General features: G+C 39.3%; 3 protein-coding genes across 7 annotated transcripts in view; 2 read left to right on the forward strand and 1 right to left on the reverse strand.

Annotated features, from left to right (window-relative positions):
* Positions 1-2,538, forward strand: part of LOC127501142 (F-box/LRR-repeat protein 6-like) — a 9,029-nt gene extending 6,491 nt beyond the window's left edge. For all 4 annotated transcript variants that reach the window (XM_051872947.1, XM_051872948.1, XM_051872949.1 and 1 more), the window contains 2 exons: positions 1,755-1,995; positions 2,164-2,538. In XM_051872947.1, coding sequence (XP_051728907.1) covers positions 1,755-1,995; positions 2,164-2,293 — 371 coding nt within the window. In that variant the 3' untranslated portion in view covers positions 2,294-2,538. The remainder of the gene's footprint in view (positions 1-1,754; positions 1,996-2,163) is intronic.
* Positions 1-6,717, forward strand: part of LOC127501141 (F-box/LRR-repeat protein 6-like) — a 20,070-nt gene extending 13,353 nt beyond the window's left edge. Inside the window, exon 11 of one of the 2 annotated variants that reach the window (XM_051872945.1) lies at positions 5,547-5,680. The gene's annotated coding sequence lies outside the window, so the exon portion shown is untranslated. Of the gene's footprint in view, positions 1-5,546; positions 5,681-6,569 lie in introns of those variants that run through there. The other variant, XM_051872944.1, reaches the window with a different exon arrangement.
* Positions 2,411-22,348, reverse strand: eppk1 (epiplakin 1). Its single transcript, XM_051873260.1, has 4 exons — positions 22,203-22,348; positions 9,710-17,341; positions 6,773-7,663; positions 2,411-2,451 (listed from the first exon to the last, which is right to left on the reverse strand). The coding sequence occupies exons 2-4, from the start codon at positions 17,322-17,324 to the stop codon at positions 2,411-2,413; spliced, it is 8,547 nt and encodes a 2,848-aa protein (XP_051729220.1). The 5' UTR covers positions 17,325-17,341; positions 22,203-22,348.
* Between the last annotated feature and the right edge of the window lie 4,303 nt (positions 22,349-26,651).

A 26,651-nucleotide genomic window follows, 5' to 3' on the forward strand; every position in this document is an offset into this window, starting at 1 on the left:
TAAGGTCTGCATTATCCGTCTTACAATAGGGTGACTCTTATTTTGACGGGTATTATAGCCAACGGAGTGATACTGATCACGGCAGTAATGAATATAGAACGTGTCGTGCACATTATTACGGTTCATCTGAGTTTTCTTAGAAAGTAGAGAGTAGAAAGGTAGAAAGTTTACCAGTTTGTTAAGCAACCCTGAAAAGGCATAAGGTCTTACAGTGATTATCTGGAGTTAAAAACGGTCATGGTATCTTTGTACAATAAAACCTCATGAAACTCATCAGTAAAGTTTCGGCCATCATTCGGATGGGGTCCGCTACACAAAAGATTTTTGGAGTATATTCTTTATGTTGCCTTCAGGATCAGTGAATCGGGATAAAGGACTATGCACAAATTATGATCATTCACAGATTCCGAGCTATAACACCTCTACCTGACCCGAGCGGTGCGGCACGGCGCGATGCAACAAATAGAAGGCATTATAATCATTATAAACAGACAGATTACATTATTAGGTTCCATGTACATGCAGCTAGTGATGCTGTCTGCAAGTGGCACGGTGCGACACAAGTCAGTGGCAGTAAACAGATGTCCCGTTCTACTCCTGAAGCACAGTATTCCACACTTGCACAATACCATGTATAATAACAAATGTGAGCCTGAATGACCATCAGTGATACCAGTACCAGTACGAGCCTCGGCATCACTGCAGCATATACTATGGTTTTGGATAATGCAAATAAAGAGGTTGCAATGCTGAAAAATTCATTTTTTGTATTTATTTTGGATGCTGTAAATAACTTTTACAATCAAAAACTATTAAGTCTGATTCATCTGAAATATTTGCGTGATCAAGTGTCTGACTGCTGGACATTTTACTTTTAAATGAAATGCATAATCTATATGTAATTCAGTAACCTGTCACACGTTTAAAAAAAGGCTATATCTTCTCTACAAACAATGGTAACGTTAAAAGGTTTAATTAATGTTTAAAATATTACTTAAGGGCCTCATGTTTAATAGCTGGTTTGCTCCTCATATCCGTCAATGTTTGATTGATAAACTGGGAAATGCTGTTGGTGGTTGTTGTGTGACGACAGTTTCATCTATTTTGCAAACTCGTATGTTTATCACAAGGTTAAATCAAGTTAGTTAAATTAATAGCTAATTATTGAGGCTTTCTGTTCTATCTTGAATAATGTGGTTCTTCCATAATGCATCTGTATCCAATATACCATTGTTTCCATAACAGAGAGGACTGTTTCTCTGGCATTTTTAAATGGTGCATAAAATATAATAGTTTGGATTGGCTTGACACACAGTCTAATGGTCTAATGAAATCTAAATTTTAAACATCTTTTTACTGTACCATTGTTTAAGAACCCTATACTTCCTTTCTAAGCAAATGCAGGATGACACTGCCCCAATTGTAAAGCAAAACGTGATTCGTTGTAGCGAAAGTGTACTGCGGTTGGTCAGCGCAACGTGGCCGTTATCTGATTGGCTTGAGTAGTCGGTGGGATCTCATTCTATTCATTTGTGCATACGATAATTTTTTTGTGAATATCTTTACCTTTATTTGTGGATCATAATCTATTTATTTGGAAATTTGCAACAATTCTACCCCCATATTTGATGGACTTTCCCTATTTTTATTCTTAAACTGTAGTTTACAGTATGAAAGGATTTGGTCATACCTATGAATTTCAGGGATGCAATAATACACTGATTTCCATTAATTTGCTGCCATGTCTTGTGTAGAACTGGAGTGTCTATATTGGGGCCTGTACTTCAATAGCAATACCATGGTAGCATCCAAGAAAGGAATACACATGCTTGCCCAGAAATGGAGCAGCACCCTCAGGGAGCTTGATTTGGCCAACCAGCCATTTTCAGAGGAAGACATGGAGATTGCCATGGGACATCTTGCACATGGTGCTGGAGTTGATTTGTTTCGCTCCCTGAACCTCAGTGGTACAAAAATCACTTCATCTGCACTCAGGTAATGATTACCTTTGTAGTTGCACACATGAATATAATGCCTGCCAGAAGACTCACCACCCATTAAAACTTGTAGACAAGAGTTTATAAATATAATTGAGAGTACAAGGCATTTCTTAATTTTCAGTAGATTGGTAAAGATGTTCTAGTTCCATTTATTGTTTTACAGGTTATTCATAACCCAGGCACCAGCTCTGAAGTATTTGAATCTGTCTTCTTGCCGGTATCTGCCCAGAGGGCTCAAACGAGTATATCATGGTCAAGAAGACATTCAGCTTCTCCTGGACAAATTAGGCTGAACATGTGTGTAGCGCAGGAACATTGTTGTGATTTTGTATATAAAGATAAAACCATTTCCCAGTTAATGTTAGACTTGCCAGTAAATTCCCCCCCCCCCAATAAATATTTGTGTATCTTTACTGCCCTTCTCTGCTACTATTTTTCTCATGTTCACGTGCTGGTAATGCAAAAAATGTCACATGTTGTGAGCTTATGATAATGTAAACAAGCCATGTTTAATAAAAGCACAATGTTTATAATGAAAGAGTTTATTGACTTGAAAATTATGAAATAAAATGACATGTTGCAGCTGTTTGTTTATTTGTATAGTTTTGAACATGTAGCCAGAAAGCATTAATACGTGTATTAAAAAACACACTAACTTTTTAAACTTCTAAATTGCAGTATAACAATGTAAAATTGATTTTACCTTAAACTATAATGTATGCAAAGCACTCTGAAACTGAAATGATATACACTTACAGATTTGCAAATGGCATGAGTAGAAAAAGAGAAGAGTATTATTGTAGTTGATAAAACGTGAATAGCTTGCATGGCATGTTGCATCCAATTTTAAATCTACTTTTTTAAAGCAAGCAGACTCAGACCAGTCTTTGGGTCTCTAACACACCTCTCCACAAGTTGCAAGTATGTGAGGTTCTCCTGTGTGTTGGGATCAAAGAATCCCTTGGTGTCATCACCTGGATCAGAGAGGATCTTGTTCATCTCCTCATCAAAGTACCCTCTTTGGTAAGCCACCTCCACAGGGACACGGTGGCTGTGCACAGGATCAATGATGCCCCCTGTAGCAATCTGAGCTTCTAGCAGACGAATACCATGGTCTTTGACAATCAGATCTTTTTTCAAGGCCTGGAACAAGGAGATTGTTTTTCCCGTGTTGGGGTCTGTGTAACCAGTAACTGCCCGCTCTGCAGACAGCAGTTTGTTTTTCCATTCTGTCCCAACAATCCCTTCGGCCACCGCCTGCTCTACTGACAGTTTTTTGTTCTTCACTGGGTCAATCATAAAGCCAGTGGCAGCCTGGGCCTCAAGTAAAACCAGAGATGTTCCAGGTGTCAGAAGTCCCTTATTTTTGGCTTCGAATATGCTCATGGTCTGTTTGGTAGACTGCACAAATACACCAGCAATGCTGTTCGTTCCTTTCAGGTATCTTCGCACAGAGTCCATGTCACTTACATGATCAACTGTGACTTTTCCAGAAGTTAGGTCTTTGTACATTTTCTCATCAATGACTTTGGATAGCAGTAACTCATCAGCACTCACATCCTTTCTGATACCTTGGAAGTTGTGCTTCTGGGTTATCTCTGTTGTTGCTGTGGTGGTGGTAGTAATGGTTTGGGTGCTTGTTCCTGATTGCTGTGATACCAATGTCAGAACTATTTCTAAGAATTCTTCAATAGTTATTGTACCCGACTTAAACTGCTGCACCAGTTCTCTCCTCTTTTCCTCAGATATGTAATTTGAATATAGCAGATCCCAAAGAGTCACCAGCTCTCCTTGGAATTTACCTCCTGCTTTCTGTGTGGTCATAGACTTGAGGATATTCTTTGTATGTTCATCAATGAAGAAGTAGTACTCGCCCTTTTTCACAATCACAAGGAGGCTCAGGCCAGTGATGGGGTCTCTAACACACCTCTCCACAAGTTGCAGGTATGTGAGGTTCTCCTGTGTGTTGGGATCAAAGAATCCCTTGGTGTCATCACCTGGATCAGAGAGGATCTTGTTCATCTCCTCATCAAAGTACCCTCTTTGGTAAGCCACCTCCACAGGGACACGGTGGCTGTGCACAGGATCAATGATGCCCCCTGTAGCAATCTGAGCTTCTAGCAGACGAATACCATGGTCTTTGACAATCAGATCTTTTTTCAAGGCCTGGAACAAGGAGATTGTTTTTCCCGTGTTGGGGTCTGTGTAACCAGTAACTGCCCGCTCTGCAGACAGCAGTTTGTTTTTCCATTCTGTCCCAACAATCCCTTCGGCCACCGCCTGCTCTACTGACAGTTTTTTGTTCTTCACTGGGTCAATCATAAAGCCAGTGGCAGCCTGGGCCTCAAGTAAAACCAGAGATGTTCCAGGTGTCAGAAGTCCCTTATTTTTGGCTTCGAATATGCTCATGGTCTGTTTGGTAGACTGCACAAATACACCAGCAATGCTGTTCGTTCCTTTCAGGTATCTTCGCACAGAGTCCATGTCACTTACATGATCAACTGTGACTTTTCCAGAAGTTAGGTCTTTGTACATTTTCTCATCAATGACTTTGGATAGCAGTAACTCATCAGCACTCACATCCTTTCTGATACCTTGGAAGTTGTGCTTCTGGGTTGTCTCTGTTGTTGCTGTGGTGGTGGTAGTAATGGTTTGGGTGCATGTTCCTGATTGCTGTGGTACCAATGTCAGAACTATTTCTAAGAATTCCTCAATAGTTATTGTACCCGACTTAAACTGCTGCACCAGTTCTCTCCTCTTTTCCTCAGATATGTAATTTGAATATAGCAGATCCCAAAGAGTCACCAGCTCTCCTTGGAATTTACCTCCTGCTTTCTGTGTGGTCATAGACTTGAGGATATTCTTTGTATGTTCATCAATGAAGAAGTAGTACTCGCCCTTTTTCACAATCACAAGGAGGCTCAGGCCAGTGATGGGGTCTCTAACACACCTCTCCACAAGTTGCAGGTATGTGAGGTTCTCCTGTGTGTTGGGATCAAAGAATCCCTTGGTGTCATCACCTGGATCAGAGAGGATCTTGTTCATCTCCTCATCAAAGTACCCTCTTTGGTAAGCCACCTCCACAGGGACACGGTGGCTGTGCACAGGATCAATGATGCCCCCTGTAGCAATCTGAGCTTCTAGCAGACGAATACCATGGTCTTTGACAATCAGATCTTTTTTCAAGGCCTGGAACAAGGAGATTGTTTTTCCCGTGTTGGGGTCTGTGTAACCAGTAACTGCCCGCTCTGCAGACAGCAGTTTGTTTTTCCATTCTGTCCCAACAATCCCTTCGGCCACCGCCTGCTCTACTGACAGTTTTTTGTTCTTCACTGGGTCAATCATAAAGCCAGTGGCAGCCTGGGCCTCAAGTAAAACCAGAGATGTTCCAGGTGTCAGAAGTCCCTTATTTTTGGCTTCGAATATGCTCATGGTCTGTTTGGTAGACTGCACAAATACACCAGCAATGCTGTTCGTTCCTTTCAGGTATCTTCGCACAGAGTCCATGTCACTTACATGATCAACTGTGACCTTTCCAGAAGTTAGGTCTTTGTACATTTTCTCATCAATGACTTTGGATAGCAGTAACTCATCAGCACTCACATCCTTTCTGATACCTTGGAAGTTGTGCTTCTGGGTTATCTCTGTTGTTGCTGTGGTGGTGGTAGTAATGGTTTGGGTGCATGTTCCTGATTGCTGTGGTACCAATGTCAGAACTATTTCTAAGAATTCTTCAATAGTTATTGTACCCGACTTAAACTGCTGCACCAGTTCTCTCCTCTTTTCCTCAGATATGTAATTTGAATATAGCAGATCCCAAAGAGTCACCAGCTCTCCTTGGAATTTACCTCCTGCTTTCTGTGTGGTCATAGACTTGAGGATATTCTTTGTATGTTCATCAATGAAGAAGTAGTACTCGCCCTTTTTCACAATCACAAGGAGGCTCAGGCCAGTGATGGGGTCTCTAACACACCTCTCCACAAGTTGCAGGTATGTGAGGTTCTCCTGTGTGTTGGGATCAAAGAATCCCTTGGTGTCATCACCTGGATCAGAGAGGATCTTGTTCATCTCCTCATCAAAGTACCCTCTTTGGTAAGCCACCTCCACAGGGACACGGTGGCTGTGCACAGGATCAATGATGCCCCCTGTAGCAATCTGAGCTTCTAGCAGACGAATACCATGGTCTTTGACAATCAGATCTTTTTTCAAGGCCTGGAACAAGGAAATTGTTTTTCCCGTGTTGGGGTCTGTGTAACCAGTAACTGCCCGCTCTGCAGACAGCAGTTTGTTTTTCCATTCTGTCCCAACAATCCCTTCGGCCACCGCCTGCTCTACTGACAGTTTTTTGTTCTTCACTGGGTCAATCATAAAGCCAGTGGCAGCCTGGGCCTCAAGTAAAACCAGAGATGTTCCAGGTGTCAGAAGTCCCTTATTTTTGGCTTCAGATATGCTCATGGTCTGTTTGGTAGACTGCACAAATACACCAGCAATGCTGTTCGTTCCTTTCAGGTATCTTCGCACAGAGTCCATGTCACTTACATGATCAACTGTGACCTTTCCAGAAGTTAGGTCTTTGTACATTTTCTCATCAATGACTTTGGATAGCAGTAACTCATCAGCACTCACATCCTTTCTGATACCTTGGAAGTTGTGCTTCTGGGTTGTCTCTGTTGTTGCTGTGGTGGTGGTAGTAATGGTTTGGGTGCATGTTCCTGATTGCTGTGGTACCAATGTCAGAACTATTTCTAAGAATTCCTCAATAGTTATTGTACCTGACTTAAACTGCTGCACCAGTTCTCTCCTCTTTTCCTCAGATATGTAATTTGAATATAGCAGATCCCAAAGAGTCACCAGCTCTCCTTGGAATTTACCTCCTGCTTTCTGTGTGGTCATAGACTTGAGGATATTCTTTGTATGTTCATCAATGAAGAAGTAGTACTCGCCCTTTTTCACAATCACAAGGAGGCTCAGGCCAGTGATGGGGTCTCTAACACACCTCTCCACAAGTTGCAGGTATGTGAGGTTCTCCTGTGTGTTGGGATCAAAGAATCCCTTGGTGTCATCACCTGGATCAGAGAGGATCTTGTTCATCTCCTCATCAAAGTACCCTCTTTGGTAAGCCACCTCCACAGGGACACGGTGGCTGTGCACAGGATCAATGATGCCCCCTGTAGCAATCTGAGCTTCTAGCAGACGAATACCATGGTCTTTGACAATCAGATCTTTTTTCAAGGCCTGGAACAAGGAGATTGTTTTTCCCGTGTTGGGGTCTGTGTAACCAGTAACTGCCCGCTCTGCAGACAGCAGTTTGTTTTTCCATTCTGTCCCAACAATCCCTTCGGCCACCGCCTGCTCTACTGACAGTTTTTTGTTCTTCACTGGGTCAATCATAAAGCCAGTGGCAGCCTGGGCCTCAAGTAAAACCAGAGATGTTCCAGGTGTCAGAAGTCCCTTATTTTTGGCTTCAGATATGCTCATGGTCTGTTTGGTAGACTGCACAAATACACCAGCAATGCTGTTCGTTCCTTTCAGGTATCTTCGCACAGAGTCCATGTCACTTACATGATCAACTGTGACCTTTCCAGAAGTTAGGTCTTTGTACATTTTCTCATCAATGACTTTGGATAGCAGTAACTCATCAGCACTCACATCCTTTCTGATACCTTGGAAGTTGTGCTTCTGGGTTGTCTCTGTTGTTGCTGTGGTGGTGGTAGTAATGGTTTGGGTGCATGTTCCTGATTGCTGTGGTACCAATGTCAGAACTATTTCTAAGAATTCCTCAATAGTTATTGTACCCGACTTAAACTGCTGCACCAGTTCTCTCCTCTTTTCCTCAGATATGTAATTTGAATATAGCAGATCCCAAAGAGTCACCAGCTCTCCTTGGAATTTACCTCCTGCTTTCTGTGTGGTCATAGACTTGAGGATATTCTTTGTATGTTCATCAATGAAGAAGTAGTACTCGCCCTTTTTCACAATCACAAGGAGGCTCAGGCCAGTGATGGGGTCTCTAACACACCTCTCCACAAGTTGCAGGTATGTGAGGTTCTCCTGTGTGTTGGGATCAAAGAATCCCTTGGTGTCATCACCTGGATCAGAGAGGATCTTGTTCATCTCCTCATCAAAGTACCCTCTTTGGTAAGCCACCTCCACAGGGACACGGTGGCTGTGCACAGGATCAATGATGCCCCCTGTAGCAATCTGAGCTTCTAGCAGACGAATACCATGGTCTTTGACAATCAGATCTTTTTTCAAGGCCTGGAACAAGGAGATTGTTTTTCCCGTGTTGGGGTCTGTGTAACCAGTAACTGCCCGCTCTGCAGACAGCAGTTTGTTTTTCCATTCTGTCCCAACAATCCCTTCGGCCACCGCCTGCTCTACTGACAGTTTTTTGTTCTTCACTGGGTCAATCATAAAGCCAGTGGCAGCCTGGGCCTCAAGTAAAACCAGAGATGTTCCAGGTGTCAGAAGTCCCTTATTTTTGGCTTCAGATATGCTCATGGTCTGTTTGGTAGACTGCACAAATACACCAGCAATGCTGTTCGTTCCTTTCAGGTATCTTCGCACAGAGTCCATGTCACTTACATGATCAACTGTGACCTTTCCAGAAGTTAGGTCTTTGTACATTTTCTCATCAATGACTTTGGATAGCAGTAACTCATCAGCACTCACATCCTTTCTGATACCTTGGAAGTTGTGCTTCTGGGTTGTCTCTGTTGTTGCTGTGGTGGTGGTAGTAATGGTTTGGGTGCATGTTCCTGATTGCTGTGGTACCAATGTCAGAACTATTTCTAAGAATTCCTCAATAGTTATTGTACCCGACTTAAACTGCTGCACCAGTTCTCTCCTCTTTTCCTCAGATATGTAATTTGAATATAGCAGATCCCAAAGAGTCACCAGCTCTCCTTGGAATTTACCTCCTGCTTTCTGTGTGGTCATAGACTTGAGGATATTCTTTGTATGTTCATCAATGAAGAAGTAGTACTCGCCCTTTTTCACAATCACAAGGAGGCTCAGGCCAGTGATGGGGTCTCTAACACACCTCTCCACAAGTTGCAGGTATGTGAGGTTCTCCTGTGTGTTGGGATCAAAGAATCCCTTGGTGTCATCACCTGGATCAGAGAGGATCTTGTTCATCTCCTCATCAAAGTACCCTCTTTGGTAAGCCACCTCCACAGGGACACGGTGGCTGTGCACAGGATCAATGATGCCCCCTGTAGCAATCTGAGCTTCTAGCAGACGAATACCATGGTCTTTGACAATCAGATCTTTTTTCAAGGCCTGGAACAAGGAAATTGTTTTTCCCGTGTTGGGGTCTGTGTAACCAGTAACTGCCCGCTCTGCAGACAGCAGTTTGTTTTTCCATTCTGTCCCAACAATCCCTTCGGCCACCGCCTGCTCTACTGACAGTTTTTTGTTCTTCACTGGGTCAATCATAAAGCCAGTGGCAGCCTGGGCCTCAAGTAAAACCAGAGATGTTCCAGGTGTCAGAAGTCCCTTATTTTTGGCTTCAGATATGCTCATGGTCTGTTTGGTAGACTGCACAAATACACCAGCAATGCTGTTCGTTCCTTTCAGGTATCTTCGCACAGAGTCCATGTCACTTACATGATCAACTGTGACCTTTCCAGAAGTTAGGTCTTTGTACATCTTCTCATCAATGACTTTGGATAGCAGTAACTCATCAGCACTCACATCCTTTCTGATACCTTGGAAGTTGTGCTTCTGGGTTATCTCTGTTGTTGCTGTGGTGGTGGTAGTAATGGTTTGGGTGCATGTTCCTGATTGCTGTGGTACCAATGTCAGAACTATTTCTAGGAATTCTTCAATAGTTATTGTACCCGACTTAAACTGCTGCACCAGTTCTCTCCTCTTTTCCTCAGATATGTAATTTGAATATAGCAGATCCCAAAGAGTCACCAGCTCTCCTTGGAATTTACCTCCTGCTTTCTGTGTGGTCATAGACTTGAGGATATTCTTTGTATGTTCATCAATGAAGAAGTAGTACTCGCCCTTTTTCACAATCACAAGGAGGCTCAGGCCAGTGATGGGGTCTCTAACACACCTCTCCACAAGTTGCAGGTATGTGAGGTTCTCCTGTGTGTTGGGATCAAAGAATCCCTTGGTGTCATCACCTGGATCAGAGAGGATCTTGTTCATCTCCTCATCAAAGTACCCTCTTTGGTAAGCCACCTCCACAGGGACACGGTGGCTGTGCACAGGATCAATGATGCCCCCTGTAGCAATCTGAGCTTCTAGCAGACGAATACCATGGTCTTTGACAATCAGATCTTTTTTCAAGGCCTGGAACAAGGAGATTGTTTTTCCCGTGTTGGGGTCTGTGTAACCAGTAACTGCCCGCTCTGCAGACAGCAGTTTGTTTTTCCATTCTGTCCCAACAATCCCTTCGGCCACCGCCTGCTCTACTGACAGTTTTTTGTTCTTCACTGGGTCAATCATAAAGCCAGTGGCAGCCTGGGCCTCAAGTAAAACCAGAGATGTTCCAGGTGTCAGAAGTCCCTTATTTTTGGCTTCAGATATGCTCATGGTCTGTTTGGTAGACTGCACAAATACACCAGCAATGCTGTTCGTTCCTTTCAGGTATCTTCGCACAGAGTCCATGTCACTTACATGATCAACTGTGACCTTTCCAGAAGTTAGGTCTTTGTACATTTTCTCATCAATGACTTTGGATAGCAGTAACTCATCAGCACTCACATCCTTTCTGATACCTTGGAAGTTGTGCTTCTGGGTTGTCTCTGTTGTTGCTGTGGTGGTGGTAGTAATGGTTTGGGTGCATGTTCCTGATTGCTGTGGTACCAATGTCAGAACTATTTCTAAGAATTCCTCAATAGTTATTGTACCCGACTTAAACTGCTGCACCAGTTCTCTCCTCTTTTCCTCAGATATGTAATTTGAATATAGCAGATCCCAAAGAGTCACCAGCTCTCCTTGGAATTTACCTCCTGCTTTCTGTGTGGTCATAGACTTGAGGATATTCTTTGTATGTTCATCAATGAAGAAGTAGTACTCGCCCTTTTTCACAATCACAAGGAGGCTCAGGCCAGTGATGGGGTCTCTAACACACCTCTCCACAAGTTGCAGGTATGTGAGGTTCTCCTGTGTGTTGGGATCAAAGAATCCCTTGGTGTCATCACCTGGATCAGAGAGGATCTTGTTCATCTCCTCATCAAAGTACCCTCTTTGGTAAGCCACCTCCACAGGGACACGGTGGCTGTGCACAGGATCAATGATGCCCCCTGTAGCAATCTGAGCTTCTAGCAGACGAATACCATGGTCTTTGACAATCAGATCTTTTTTCAAGGCCTGGAACAAGGAAATTGTTTTTCCCGTGTTGGGGTCTGTGTAACCAGTAACTGCCCGCTCTGCAGACAGCAGTTTGTTTTTCCATTCTGTCCCAACAATCCCTTCGGCCACCGCCTGCTCTACTGACAGTTTTTTGTTCTTCACTGGGTCAATCATAAAGCCAGTGGCAGCCTGGGCCTCAAGTAAAACCAGAGATGTTCCAGGTGTCAGAAGTCCCTTATTTTTGGCTTCAGATATGCTCATGGTCTGTTTGGTAGACTGCACAAATACACCAGCAATGCTGTTCGTTCCTTTCAGGTATCTTCGCACAGAGTCCATGTCACTTACATGATCAACTGTGACCTTTCCAGAAGTTAGGTCTTTGTACATTTTCTCATCAATGACTTTGGATAGCAGTAACTCATCAGCACTCACATCCTTTCTGATACCTTGGAAGTTGTGCTTCTGGGTTATCTCTGTTGTTGCTGTGGTGGTGGTAGTAATGGTTTGGGTGCATGTTCCTGATTGCTGTGGTACCAATGTCAGAACTATTTCTAAGAATTCTTCAATAGTTATTGTACCCGACTTAAACTGCTGCACCAGTTCTCTCCTCTTTTCCTCAGATATGTAATTTGAATATAGCAGATCCCAAAGAGTCACCAGCTCTCCTTGGAATTTACCTCCTGCTTTCTGTGTGGTCATAGACTTGAGGATATTCTTTGTATGTTCATCAATGAAGAAGTAGTACTCGCCCTTTTTCACAATCACAAGGAGGCTCAGGCCAGTGATGGGGTCTCTAACACACCTCTCCACAAGTTGCAGGTATGTGAGGTTCTCCTGTGTGTTGGGATCAAAGAATCCCTTGGTGTCATCACCTGGATCAGAGAGGATCTTGTTCATCTCCTCATCAAAGTACCCTCTTTGGTAAGCCACCTCCACAGGGACACGGTGGCTGTGCACAGGATCAATGATGCCCCCTGTAGCAATCTGAGCTTCTAGCAGACGAATACCATGGTCTTTGACAATCAGATCTTTTTTCAAGGCCTGGAACAAGGAAATTGTTTTTCCTGTGTTGGGGTCTGTGTAACCAGTAACTGCCCGCTCTGCAGACAGCAGTTTGTTTTTCCATTCTGTCCCAACAATCCCTTCGGCCACCGCCTGCTCTACTGACAGTTTTTTGTTCTTCACTGGGTCAATCATAAAGCCAGTGGCAGCCTGGGCCTCAAGTAAAACCAGAGATGTTCCAGGTGTCAGAAGTCCCTTATTTTTGGCTTCAGATATGCTCATGGTCTGTTTGGTTGACTGGACATATACACCAGCGATACAGTTTGTTGCCCCAAGGTATTTTTGAATAGATTCCATATTGTTTATATCTTCATCATCTACTTCTTCATTGATAATCCTTCTAATCATTTCTTTTGAGATGATTTTAGCCTCAAATAGTTCACTTGCTGACACTTGTTTTCTCAGACCTTTAAAAGAATGCTTTTTTGTGGTTACCTCAATTATCATTGCTGTCACCATTTCTGTTATCTCCTCAATTGATAGTTTCTTTTGTTTGTATTGGTCAAGTACTTCTTTTCTTTTTTCTGCAGATATATACTCTGAGTGTAGTACATCCCAAAGTGATACACGTTTGTCTGCAAACTTTCCAGCATTGATGATCACTGATTTTTCTTTGAAGACATTTATTATTTGCTTGTCATTGTAGGTTGAGCTTTCAGCACTCTTTTCAGTTATTGGGAGAAGCAGCAGGCCGGTTGTTGAATCCTTTTCACATTTCTTCATGAGCTGATGGTAGGTAAGAGGTTCTTTTGTTTGGGGGTCTGAAAACCCTTTTTCACTTTTACTAAGATTTGCCAGATAATCACTGGTCTCCTTATTCAAGCATCCTTTCATAATTGCTTTCTGAACAGGTAGCCGATAGCTTCCAATTGGATCAATAATTCCCCCTGTTGCAAGCTGTGCATCTAAAAGGTTCAGTCCATGTTTCCGAGGGATGAGGCTTTTATTCATTGCTTCAAATAAGCATATCTGCTTATTTGTGTAGGGGTCTGTGAAGCCAGTGACAGCACGTTCAGCCAATAGCAAGTGCTCCAATATCTCTGGTCCGATAAGTTGAGCTCTGACAGCCTCCATGACTGAGTTATGTGTGTTTTTGATTGGATCGATAACAAATCCAGTTGCTGCCTGAGCCTCAAGCAACAACAGTGCTGCATCGGAAGTGAGTAAGCCTTCAGTTTTTGCCATGTATAAACTTAACACTTTTCCTGATGGATGAAGTTTTATTCCAGCAATACTTCCAGTGCCCTTCAAATACTGTTGTACAGATTCAAGTTTAACCACATTTTCAAGTATCTCCTTACCATGTTGCAGCTCTTTGTAAGTACTGGTGTCAATGATTCCAGAGTCATACAGCTGTTGCACAGAAACAGGTTTTCTTAGGCCCATTGTTGTTTGAGGAGCTGCTTCTTTCTGTTCTAGTGTTTGAATAGTTGTGATAACCATGGTGACAACATCCATGATATTTATCTTTTCTAAACAATATTGTTCAAAGAACTGCTCCCTCTGTTCATCTGTGAAGTATTCAGAATGAATTATCTCCCAAAGAGACAGTGATTTCCCACAGAAACGGCCAACAGGAATGATAACTTTTTTTTTCTCAAATTCTTCCTTAATCTCAACATCTGAGATAATTTTTTGTGATTTTTCTTGTGTTTTACCTTTTTCGGCAACTGGAAGAAGTAAAAGACCAGTATCGGGATCCTTGATGCATCGTGCCATCATTTCCATGTAGGTCAGATTTTCTTGTGTGGTGGGATCAAAAAATCCTTTAGTGTCATCGCTTGGATCAGCAAGGATCTGATTTAAGTCAGAGTCAAAATAACCCTTCCGGAAAGCAACATCAAGTGGCAAATGTAAACATGTTATAGGATCAATGATGCCACCTGTAGCAATCTGGGCTTCAAGCAGACGAATGCCATGCTGCTTTACAATAAGTTCTTTCTCTATTGCTTCGAAAAGTGATATTTTCTTGCCTGTGTATGGGTCTTCATAACCAGTCACTGCTTTCTCAGCAGCTAGGAGCTTTTCATACAACTCTGGAACAATGATTTTCTGCTTCAGTGCCTCATCAACAGTGAGTTTCTTGTTTTGAATTGGATCAACAATAAACCCAGTGGCAGCCTGTGCTTCAAGAAGACACAATGCGGTGCCAGAGGTAAGATGGCCTTCTTTTTTGGCTTTGTAGATGCTCATTTTCTGATTAGACTTTTGTAATATTACACCTGCTATACAGCTTGATCCCCTGAGGAAGTTTCTCACAGTGCCCATCTCAATGAGTTCTTCAATTGTTAGCTTCCCCTGAATCACATTTTTGTATGTTTTTTCATCTATTATTCCCAAATTCAGCAGCTCCAAAATAGAGACTTTTCCCCTGAGACCATCTACACTGAGGTCAGCATTTCTTTGTACTTCTTTGCTCTCAATGATCTCTAAAATTATTGTAATGATTTCTTCAATTGTGATTGTTTTTGACTTGTAACATTTTAACAGCTCCTGTCTTTTCTCCTCAGACAAATATTCAGAGTTGATGATATCCCAAAGTGTCACATTCTTGTTGCTGAATCTGCCATATTTCACAGAGACATATGTGGTTTGGAAGGCCTCTTTGGTGCTTTCCCCTATCTTGACTCTCTTGTCGTTCCCTTTGATTGTCAAAAGGCAAAGGCCTGTGCTTTGGTCAGTGACACATCTGGACATAAGCTGCATATAAGTAAGGTTTTCATGAGTGTTTGGGTCAAAGAATCCTTTTGTGTCATCAGTTGGATCACAAAGGATCTGATTCATTTCAGTATCAAAGAATCCTCGTTTATAAGCAATATGAACTGGAATGCGATGGCTATTTACAGGATCAATAATGCCCCCCGTGGCAATCTGGGCCTCTAGCAGACGTATACCATGATCTTTCACAATTAAATCTTTTTGCATTGCTTGGAACAATGAGATTTTCTTGCCAGTGTATGGATTGTGGTAACCTGTCACTGCCTTCTCTGCTGAGGATAGTTTTGCATGAAGATCAGCCCCTACCACCCGTGCCTTCACTGCATCATCTACAGTAAACTTTTGATTAGCAATTGGGTCAATTATGAATCCTGTTGCAGCCTGGGCTTCAAGAAGAACAAGTGATGTTCCTGGCCTCAGAATTCCTTTTTGTCGGGCTTGGTAGATTGACATCACTTGTGAGTCAGGAAGCAGCACACCAGCAATGCTTGGTTTACCTTGTAGATAAGTTTGCACAGATTCATTCTCTGTAACATCTTTGACAGTCTTTTTTCCTTCTCTGAGATCTTCTAGATCGTGCTCTGTGATGATTTCAGCCTCGACAAGCTGGTTTGCACTTACTTTTTCCCTTATACCTTCAAAAAATGCATTAGATGTTTTCACTGAATGTTCAATGATCTCCAGGACTTTAGTGACTATAATTTCAATCGTGAGTGTTCTGTTTCTGTATTGCTGGATAAAGTCTTGCCTTTGCTGTTCAGTGAAGTATTCAGACATAAGTAATTCCCAGAGAGAAACAGTCATCCCCATGTATTTTCCACATGTCACTTTCACCATGACACCCTTGAAGACTTTTTTGATGTCATAGCCAATGAATGTGTAATTCAGACTACCAGATGGATCTTGAATGGGCAACAATGTGAGTCCTGTAGAAGGGTCGATGACACAACGATCCAGCAGTTGCAGATATGTCAGATTATCCTTTGTGTTTGGGTCAAAGAATCCTTTAGTGTCATCTTCAGGATCCTTAAGGATGGTGTTCATTTCCTCATCGAAGAAGCCACAATTGTATGCTACGTCCACAGGAACTCTGTGACTGTTTATGGGATCAATAATTCCACCAGTTGCAATTTGTGCTTCAAGCAAGCGGATTCCATGCTCCTTCACAATCAGTTCTTTCTTCAAAGCTTGAAAAAGAGAAATGGTTTCACCAGTGTATGGGTCCTTGTAGCCAGTAACTGCACGTTCTGCTGCAAGCAATTTTGCATGGTATTCTGGTCCTACAAGTTTTTGTTTAATGGCTTCATCTACAGTGTATGTCTTGTTTTCAACAGGGTCAATCATGAATCCAGTTGCAGCCTGTGCTTCTAGCAGAATCAAAGCAGAACCCGGCATGATTATTCCTTGTCTCATTGCCTGGTAGATGCTCATTTTCTTATTTGTGGCGAGCATAGCTACACCCCCAATGCTCTGTTTACCTTCTAGATATTCTTTCACTGTTTCCATTAACATTACATCCTGGGTGGTGGTTTTACCCTCATGTAGATTTTCAAATGTCTGTTGGTCAATTATTTTTGATGCCAGAAGCTGAGCAGACGTCACACCTCTGCGGAGGCCTTTAAATGTGATGTAGATCGGGAAAAGCAGTAAACCTGTTTCTGGGGCTGCAGTGCATTTCTTTATCAGGGATGGATAAGTGAGGTTTTCCTGAGAGTTTGGGTCATAGAATACTTTTAGAGCATCCATCTGGTTTCTGAAAAGATCTTTGTCATAGAGACCTCGCCCATAGGCTTGTTCTTCTGTTAGGTAGCATTTTTCAATAGGGTCATAAATCCCTTTGATAGAGATCTGTGCCTCAAGTAACCTAATGCCATATTCTTTTGGAATTACATCTTTCTGCATGGCCTGGAAGAGTGAGATTTGTTGGTTGGTGTAGGGATCTGTGTAGCCCATGATGGCCCTCTCTGCTAATTGAAGTTTCTCTTTCATTTCACGTCCAACAATGCCTTCTTTTACTGCATCTTCAACAGAGCATGTCCTGTTTTTGACAGGGTCGATGATTCCTCCTGTTGCAGCTTGAGCCTCTAACAGTGCCAGACATGTTCCTGGATTCAACAAGCGTTTCTTGTAGGCTTGGTATATTGTAATGGTTTCATTTGAATGTTCAAGAAACACTCCAGCTACTGGCCCATGAGAAATGCTGTTTTCCTGAGCTGGCATTTTTTTTGTTGACATTTTTCTTGCACCAGGTTCTGTGGATTACATAAGAATAATTATTAGTCATGCATTTAAAAAACTTAACCTGATGCATTTAAGTTAGCCATGTGTTTTTGATTACTGTACATTGTAAAAAAAAAAAAAAAAAAAAAAAAAATATATATATATATATATATATTTAAAGAAAAATACTGGAAAAATGCTACAGTATTAACTGGTCAACTGTTTTTGCAAGTGTTTTTGTGTGTTACCCTAATGGTGTTTTGTCTTTAAACGTATGACCCTGTGTACCATCTATGTACGAGTACTGACAGGCTGAACAGGCTGCTTATGATGAACTCTGATTCATAATGTAGCTTTCTGTTGTGCCACCTATATTATCGTGGTGGCTATCAGTACATTTTAAGGTAAAAAGCAGATTTTGGTAGTTAAAGTTGGTTTTTTATTATTATATTACTTAATGAAATATACGGTTATAAGTTTTAAAATATACAGGCATCCTGTAAAATTAGAAACATTATTACAATATTTTTATGGTGAATTTATGGCAACCACAGCTGTTAGTTTTTTTTACCCTAAAATTACAGGATATTTTTACAGTGTACATGACAAAACTATTTAGTGCATCTAGGTACACAGAAACACCTTAACATAAAGATAAATACCGTGTTGAAGTTTGTGTTTTCCCTAATGAAAAAATAGTATACTTAAGCACAATTTGTTCGTATGTACTTTAGTATAACTAAAGCTATAAGTTGGTATACTTAAAGTCTGCTAAATTGGAATGACTAATTTTGTACTAAATGCATTTTAGTTGTCCAAAAGCAGTGCTAAAGTTCAACTAAAGTTGTATTAAATATACTTGTTTGTGCTAAAGTGGAACTATTCCAAGTATACTTAAGTACACTTTAAGTATACTCTTGTATTTAAGTTTTGAAATGCAGAATTCACTCAGCATAAACTTCAAATGTATTTTGGTGACATTAGAATTGCAATTCAATTACACTGTAAGAGTGTTGAACATACAGTATCTCACAGAAGTGAGTACACCCCTCACATTTTTGTAAATATTTTATTATATGTTTTCATGAACACTGAAGAAATGACACTTTGCTACAATGTAAAGTAGTGAGTGTACAGCTTGTATAAAAGTGTAAATTTGCTGTCCCCTCAAAATAACTCAACACACAGCCATTAATGTCTAAACCACTGGCCACAAAAGTGAGTACACCCCTAAGTGAAAATGTCCAAATTGGGCCCAAAGTGTCAAATATTTTGTGTGGCCACCATTATTTTCCAGCACTGCCTTAACCCTCTTGGGCATAGAGTTCACCAGAGCTTCACAGGTTGCCACTGGAGTCCTCTTCCACTCCTCCATGACGACATCACGGAGCTGGTGGATGTTAGAGACCTTGCGCTCCTCCACCTTCCGTTTGAGGATGCCCCACAGATGCTCAATAGGGTTTAGGTCCCCTCAGTGTCTTTAGCAAGGCAGTCAAGGCAGTGGTCATCTTGGAGGTGTGTTTAGGGTCGTTATCATGTTGGAATACTGCCCTGCGGCCCAGTCTCCGAAGGGAGGGGATCATGCTCTGCTTCAGTATGTCACAGTACATGTTGGCATTCATGGTTCCCTCAATGAACTGTAGCTCCCCAGTGCCGGCAGCTCTCATGCAGCCCCCAACCATGACACTTCCACCATGTTTGAGCATCATCTAAAAATAATTTCACCATTCTCAGATTTGAAATACATGGTGAGACTTGTGTCTTTAGCTACAATAAGTTTCTAGACTCTAAAGGTTTCCTACTGACAAATGTGCCAAAATCTGCAACACAGATTCCCAATAGTGTGCACTCTAGTGAGTTCGGTTGTTTAGCAAAAGTACAGCAAAACCGATTATTGGTGAGTGTGATGGCTTTATGGTGTGTTCGAAAAATAGATAAATTATTGTGGTCTATATGCGTCAACTTCAGGTTCAACCAATGGTAGGACGTTGGGGCAGGCCAATGGGGGTCAAGTAGTTACGGTGTTTTCAAGTCATGTCAGAAAGAATGTATTTATGAGTTAAAATGCACATGAACATCAGCACAACTCATAATTATGAGTTTTGGTAACTTTGGATTTTCTTAAGAGTTTCCGAGTTAGGTATGTGATGGTGAGAAAACATTTCAGAAGCAATGGATGCAGAGTCTGCCCTAGTGAAAATAGGCCTACATTAATTTCATACTACCTACAAACCCATTAATATATCTACTGACATAAATATTCTAATTAAACTTTATTTGGAGGAGTTCTTTATTGCACAATACATATTTCTTAATAGTACACCTAAAATGTGTTTAATATCGCTATTAGTAAGGATAGTATGATCACTGTATAATTTGAATGCAAGATATTTAAAGTGTACCTAAAGTATACTTGCAATAGTTCCACTTTAGCACAATCAGAAATACTTAAGTATATCTTTAGTTGGACCTCAACACAAAAATACTTCCAATTCCAATTTAGCAGACTATACCAATTTTAGTATACTAAAAGTACAATTTGCTGGTATTTATATTGATAAATATGTAAATGCATTTGTAGTATACTTAGCATAAAATAAATGTATTTCAAATACATTTTAGTATATTTATTTTTCACTAGGCCATGGGCTAACAATGAAAGCACACTTCATCTTTATCATGACTTGTCCTGACAAGAAAAACGTCTTGAGCATTGCATCATTTGGAAAAGTGTTTTGCATCAACACTGTAAGCAATGGAAAACTGGAAATACAGGATGCTGGTGTACTTTTGAAGAATGTCAGGATAAAGAATCATTGACCCAGACAAGCTTTTCAGTTGTCAGTTACACAGTCATGCACAAAAGTATTTGAGGTGCATTTTCCTCTCTCTCTCTCTCTCTGTTTTTTTTTTGTTTTTTGTTTTTTGTAACTGTTTTGTTTTTATGATACATAAAGCAGTAAAATTTAGCTTACATATGCATTGGTCCCAAATACGAATTTCCGCATAATGATTGTGAAGAAAATTTTCTACGAAAATGTATTTTTTATATTTTTCACAAAACAGTCAAGTCATATATCACAAGAAAGCTCTCATTCTAAGGAATTTGCCCATTCCAACTCTGATGACTGCTTCAATCAGCCACAAACAGCTACAAATAGACAACATATACTACAATATTTATCACTTTCAGCAGTGTTTTATGTAATTTCAAAGGGTTTTCTGTAAAATGACATGGGATACTGCATTTATACCACTGTATATGGGTATGGAAAGACTTTACATTTGGGTAGGCGGAAATTACATAAAGCAGAAATTACATTAAAAAAAAAAAGTAATATTCTTCCCTTCAGGTGCATTTGAATAAGTCTTGCATACAACATGATAGAGACACTATTCTTTTTTCCAGTTTGCTGACATCTAGAGGAAACAACCAGAACTGTCTGCAGGGTGCAACCAGAACTACTGCACTTAGTTAAACACTTTCAAAAAATATTTATATATATATAATCCGGACGGAAATCCCCAAATGTCCCGAAGCATGAGAGGTATATATTTTATAACAATGTGTGAAACATTTGCTTCCCTTCTTCTTTAATAAAGGACAATTAATGGCACCTGTTTTTTTTGTTTTTTTTTGTTTGTTTTTCCCACAGAATGAATGAATTCCCTAATTAAACTCCACACTGCCGTTATTTTGAACACACCCCTTTCAATGAATGAGTCAGTTACTCAGAACAAGCAGCATGGATGTCATGATAGTTAGGTCTGTTGTTTTTCTATTATACAAGTAAATTATTTGCAATGCATAAATATCACTATTAATGACATGGTTGTACTGCTATTTTTAACAATTGTACATCACCATTTTAATGACTTTATAACAAGGATGTGACATCCTTATGTAAACAGTGAATGTTTATGCAAATTCTTCTGCAAGTGATGTTTGCTTTAAATGATATCTTAGTTATAAAGTCTCACTGCTGCAGTCAGCCATGAATAGCTTTCTTTTAGCAAGGAGCAAGCAGGAGGCTTTAAACCCTTGCACAATGAAAAGGATTGCTAATGGCCTCTTCCTGTCCAAATTCTTTGGATGCAGTCAGTGTTATAAAAAAAGGACTTTTGAAACCACAAGTTCACATGACTCAGACATTTGTAAAAGAACACTCAAATGAACACTAAGTATTTTCTGTGAAGCTGTATATACAATGCATTATAAGTTTATTTCGAATCATAAAGGAATTCTAATGCACATTGTAATGTTTTAACCACATTGTAATTTTTAAACCAAAACTATACATTATTACCATAGTGAAATGGTGTAATGCATAATAATGCATAGTAACAAGTGTTTTAATGCATTGTTCTATTTTTTATTCATTGAGAATATCTGAGAATATACACCTTATTATGTAACACTTTCACAATGCACTATATATACAGAAAGCCTTAGCCTACTTTCGTAATTCGGTGCCCAGGCAAAATTATTTATTTCCTTTCTTGTGTTTAGCCTTCATTTGATAAAACTTCACTTTTGATAAAAAAGTAAAGTAAATGTTTAATCAGTCCTCTTACCATCTAAAAAGTACATTACATTATAAAATCATCCATGTTCAAAGGTGTCCAAGACTTATTGTCTGCAAATATTTGCCCTCTTATAAAGCATTTTAGCTTTTTATTGCTAAGAGGTGTGGTCAAATAAGTGAACATATGTTGAGCATGACATTCTTGAGAATTATGGCACACACGTTCAGTTGCCTGAAAGTCCTTACTTTACATGAAGCTATCACTGCTAGTTTTTTAAAGCAAACAACAATGCAATTACAAGAACAATCTTTAGCTTGTTATCTAAGACCAAAAGAAAGTTTCATAGCTACTTGAACTCGTTCTTACCTCTTTCAGTGTTTTTGCAAGAAGCTAGGTTTCATTCAGGATCCAGTCAGAGTCCAGTTGAGGGTATTTTTTTCTGCTCACTTGATGTGGGTCAAGCACACTGTGGACACTCAGTGAAAAACTGAGTATGCTTCCTTCCTTCCTTTCCTCTGTTTAATATACTGATCAGTCAGGGCCAAACCCCACCCCCATGAACACTCCCCACTCTTGCTTCAGATAAAACAAATACCTTGCAGCTCAGTGAAGGAATTGCCCTCTGCTTATTCATATTTTGTGTGTGTTACTTTAAATGGGGTTACTGGGGACAAACTGACTGCCAGGTTTTTATTATTATTATTATTATTCCCCCCCCCCTCAGTGCACTCACAATTGCTGGCTGACATTTCAGACTGTGTTAGAGCAGTGTCGAGCTCATGTTCAAGCTGGCAATAAAAACCAGTTCTCATGAACAATTTTATCAGTGCATTTCACTAGTATTCTCTCAAGTTTGCACACAGTTTCTGTTAATCATTTCAAATTATGTAAATAATTAAATGTTGTCTTATCTCTGCTATACTGAAAATACGGTCATTAAACAAGAACCCGCTCAAACTTGCAGCTTTTGGTTTTGTGGAACAAATATCATTAATGTTAACAAGATTTTAATAATGTATTAGTAAATGTTGAAATTAATAAATACTGTATAAGTGCAGTTCATTATTAGTTCATGTTAACTAATGTAGTTCATGTTAACTAATGTAGTTCATGCATCTAATGAACCTTATTGTAAAGTGTTACCATTATATCTTATTGAACTGAACTGAATTGAGCTGAATAATGACTATTATCTTGCTACAGCTGCTTTACAGCAGAATTTGAAGTTCTCATATTTTATGAAGTTTGCGTAATTTCTGTTACTTTCCTGTTTATTGTTGTGAAGCTGCTTTGAAACTATTTCTATTGTATAAACCGCTATAAAATCAAAGTTGACTTTACTTGACCATCATATACTTTTTATTCAATACTATTCTCTACTGTAAAGAAGATTTAAATTTGGGTTTGGGTCAGTAAGATATTTTTAATGTTTTTAAAGAAGTCTCTTATGCTTACCCAGGCTGCATTTATTTGATCAACAATACAGTAATATTTTAATATATTTTCAAATATAATTTTCTTTCTTTTTTTTTTTTTTTTTTTTTTTTTTTTGTGATACCGAAGCTGATTTTTTAGCTTCATTACTCCAGTTTTCAGTGTCACATGACCCTTCAGAAATCATTCTAATATGCTAATGTGGTTCTGATGAAACATTGATAAAAAAGGATAAATGTTAAAAATAGTTGTTGCTTAACCATAGTTAATGCCTTAATTAAGATATGAACAACGGACACTTTATATATGTATTCATTCATTCATCATTCATTTTTTTAAACTTAGTTCCTTATAGAAGAACTTTAATAATTCCAATTTTAAATCGGATATATTTTTTTTCTTCTAAACCTCACAGGCAGATATAAGCAGGAATAAATTCCTGTAACCCTTATGTGTTTCGCAATACATGTTGCTGTAATGCATAACATTATCTTGCCCCATTTTTTTCTAAATCCTTTAATGTGCAAAATATTTGCATATTGGAGAGAGGATCATGTTGCTGATTTGACAGAACAGGCTGCAGAAATCTTCCAGGGCAAAAGCTGGGCATGTTTGCCAAAACCACACCTCCCCTGCCCTTGTTACTTTCTGTTGTTAAAGCTGTTCCAGACTTCTCAAGTATTTTGAATTCCTCATCTTTCAGTGAAAATGGGTTGGTATGTTGACACCCAAATTGCTGCAAATAGAAGTGGCTTAAGAACTACAAGAAACTCTTATCTCTGTTTCTTGGTGTAGACGATTTCACTTGAATGAGATCCTGCTCTACCTGCTGCTCTTGGTTTGTGGATAAATGTACCTGAAAGAAAGCAAAGATACCAGGTTAAGATGGACCATTAACCCTCTGTTGTTGTTTCGTCAATTTAGACTGAAAAAAAAGTTTTTAATTTGTAAAAATCGCTACTTCATCAGAATGGTGCGAAACTCTGTGAATGGGAAATATGACACATGAAAAAAAGAGCAATTTTGGGGGGTACAATTTTTTAATTGCAGAAAAAAACGAAGTAACGAAGTGCAAAATAGACACACTCCACCCACGCCACCTTCAAACACACACATGTGTGGCTGTAACAATATTGCAAAATTGAGCCAGAAGACTCAAATAGGTTGCAATCAGATCAGACCCAGATTAATTAAGCTCTAATAAAGAATTCCTTTTCAATTTTGATATTATATGCAATAAAATGTCTTTCTCTGTGTTCAGGTTTGACTGTAGTAATATTAATGGAAAAACTGACACTTCAAATCAACATTTCAAACAAAAAAAGATCTAAACCTTGACAAAAAGTGTCTTTGAGAATGTCTAAATAAACCCAAATCCACAACCTAATAAAAGTAAGTTTTTATATCTAAAAACAACTGTATAATTTACAAGCCTCTTTATATAAAGCTATATATAAAGTGGTTGGTTACATCACAGCATTACAGATGTTTTTCTTTCTTTTCGCGCAAGATGGCACTAATCTGCCTTCAAAAATGGGATTTTATAGGCTTTCTCTCTATTTTTAACATGAAATACATCTTTATTAGAAAAATAATTAAAAAAAAAATAGAAAACATTTTTTTTGTATTTTTTTTTGTCAATGGGGAAAAAATGATCAGAATCACTGCATAAATATTAATTAGTAACATGCAATTCTCTCAAAATACAAAATAAAAAATAAAAAAATATTCTTGAACAGAAATATATTACATTGATTTTACTGAAAATAAAAAAAAGCTTCATTTCAGGTGTTCGGCCATTTTTGACTGCGAACAACAGAATTGTGACTCCCAAATGAACAATACCAGAGGGTTAATTAATAATGTCACACATTAGTGATCAAACCTACAGTTGATAACACAGGACTGCATGTTTAAAGAGAATCATTGGCAAAATGTGCAACAGTTTATACTAGTTAGGTTGGTGATAAAATGTAATTATAATATTTTTGTTTCTTATAAACACCATATTAACTACAGCATTTTTCAAACTTTCAGTCTTGACTAAGAATATCTGCAAAGATCTATTAAGGATTGTGTGGCATTTATGGAAATTAGTAAGTGAAAGCATTCTACATTGTTGCAGTTCATCTTGAACTAATCCAAACCCTGTGGGCAAATCAAATCTTTTCAGCTGTCTTGTCATTATCTTAATTTGCATGCTACAGAATGCCAGATGAGCAGGGCTCTGCCAAAGTTTTGATGTGGTTGTTAATGTGTATGTGTGATTTGCATGTCCATTCGTGTTGTGAGACTTGTATTCAGGTGTTAAAACCAATTTCACTCTGTGCCAGTTTATTTATTTTGCTTTTGTTAGAAATGTTCACATTCATCACATTCATGTTCAAACAGCTCTAGAATTCTTATGATGTCTGCTCACTTTTCGCAACGTCTCCTCCCACACTTGTAATTCAGATGCAACCTAAAGGAACTGACAGAACAACTATGCAAGGCTTCGCCAGAAGAAAAAAGGTGTGGCAATTTACAGTCTGAAGTAATTGTTTTGTTTCCTGGGAAATATCTTGATAAGGGTTAGGTCTCTCATTTTGTCATTTTCCACAGGGTGTGTTAAAAAGTATTTTCTCATTTTTTTTTTTTTTTTAGCAATGCTAATGTTGTGAAAGCTGTTTTATCTTTTTATTATTTTATATACTTTTTCTAACATTTACAACTAAACAACTAAAAACTATGCAAGAAGGGATAGATTTAGCCTTAAACTCTCCCTTAGTAAAAGCTAGTTATTTTGGGAATAACTGAGAAAATGGAATGTTTTCATTTAATTGTCTTTAAGTCATGGAAAAAATGTTGTTCTACAATTAACTGAATATCAGATTATGTCAAAGTTATGCGATTTTATTTGTTGTATTCAGGTTAAAACCTCTGAGGTGAGCCAGGCCACAATCACTATTTATATTTTGATCCCACTTTATTTTAAGTGTCTTTTACTATTATGTACTAACATTTAAATGAATCATTTGATGCAATGCACTTATTGTGTACATACAGTACATTTGTTTACATTGTACTATTTTACAGTGTCCTTTAAATTATGCATAATTACATGCAACTAAACCAAACTCTAACCCTAGTTAATTAATATTACTCAGTACTTAAATGTATAATTACACTGTAACAATGACACATTAACATAAAGTGTAACCAAAAAATACTTGCATGTAATTACAGCTGTATTGAATACACCCGGGCTCACCGCCACCCGCTGGCCTTAGGAAAACAGTGAACAGTGGGTGATATTCATTTTCAAGCGAATAAATAGAGGAAAAATATAGCAAAGTCATGTTGATGCACCACACTTCCTGCTGCTAGCAGGTGGCGCTTTGA

This window comes from Ctenopharyngodon idella, chromosome 19, assembly GCF_019924925.1.
Source record: "Ctenopharyngodon idella isolate HZGC_01 chromosome 19, HZGC01, whole genome shotgun sequence".
Taxonomy (NCBI): Eukaryota; Metazoa; Chordata; class Actinopteri; order Cypriniformes; family Xenocyprididae; genus Ctenopharyngodon; species Ctenopharyngodon idella.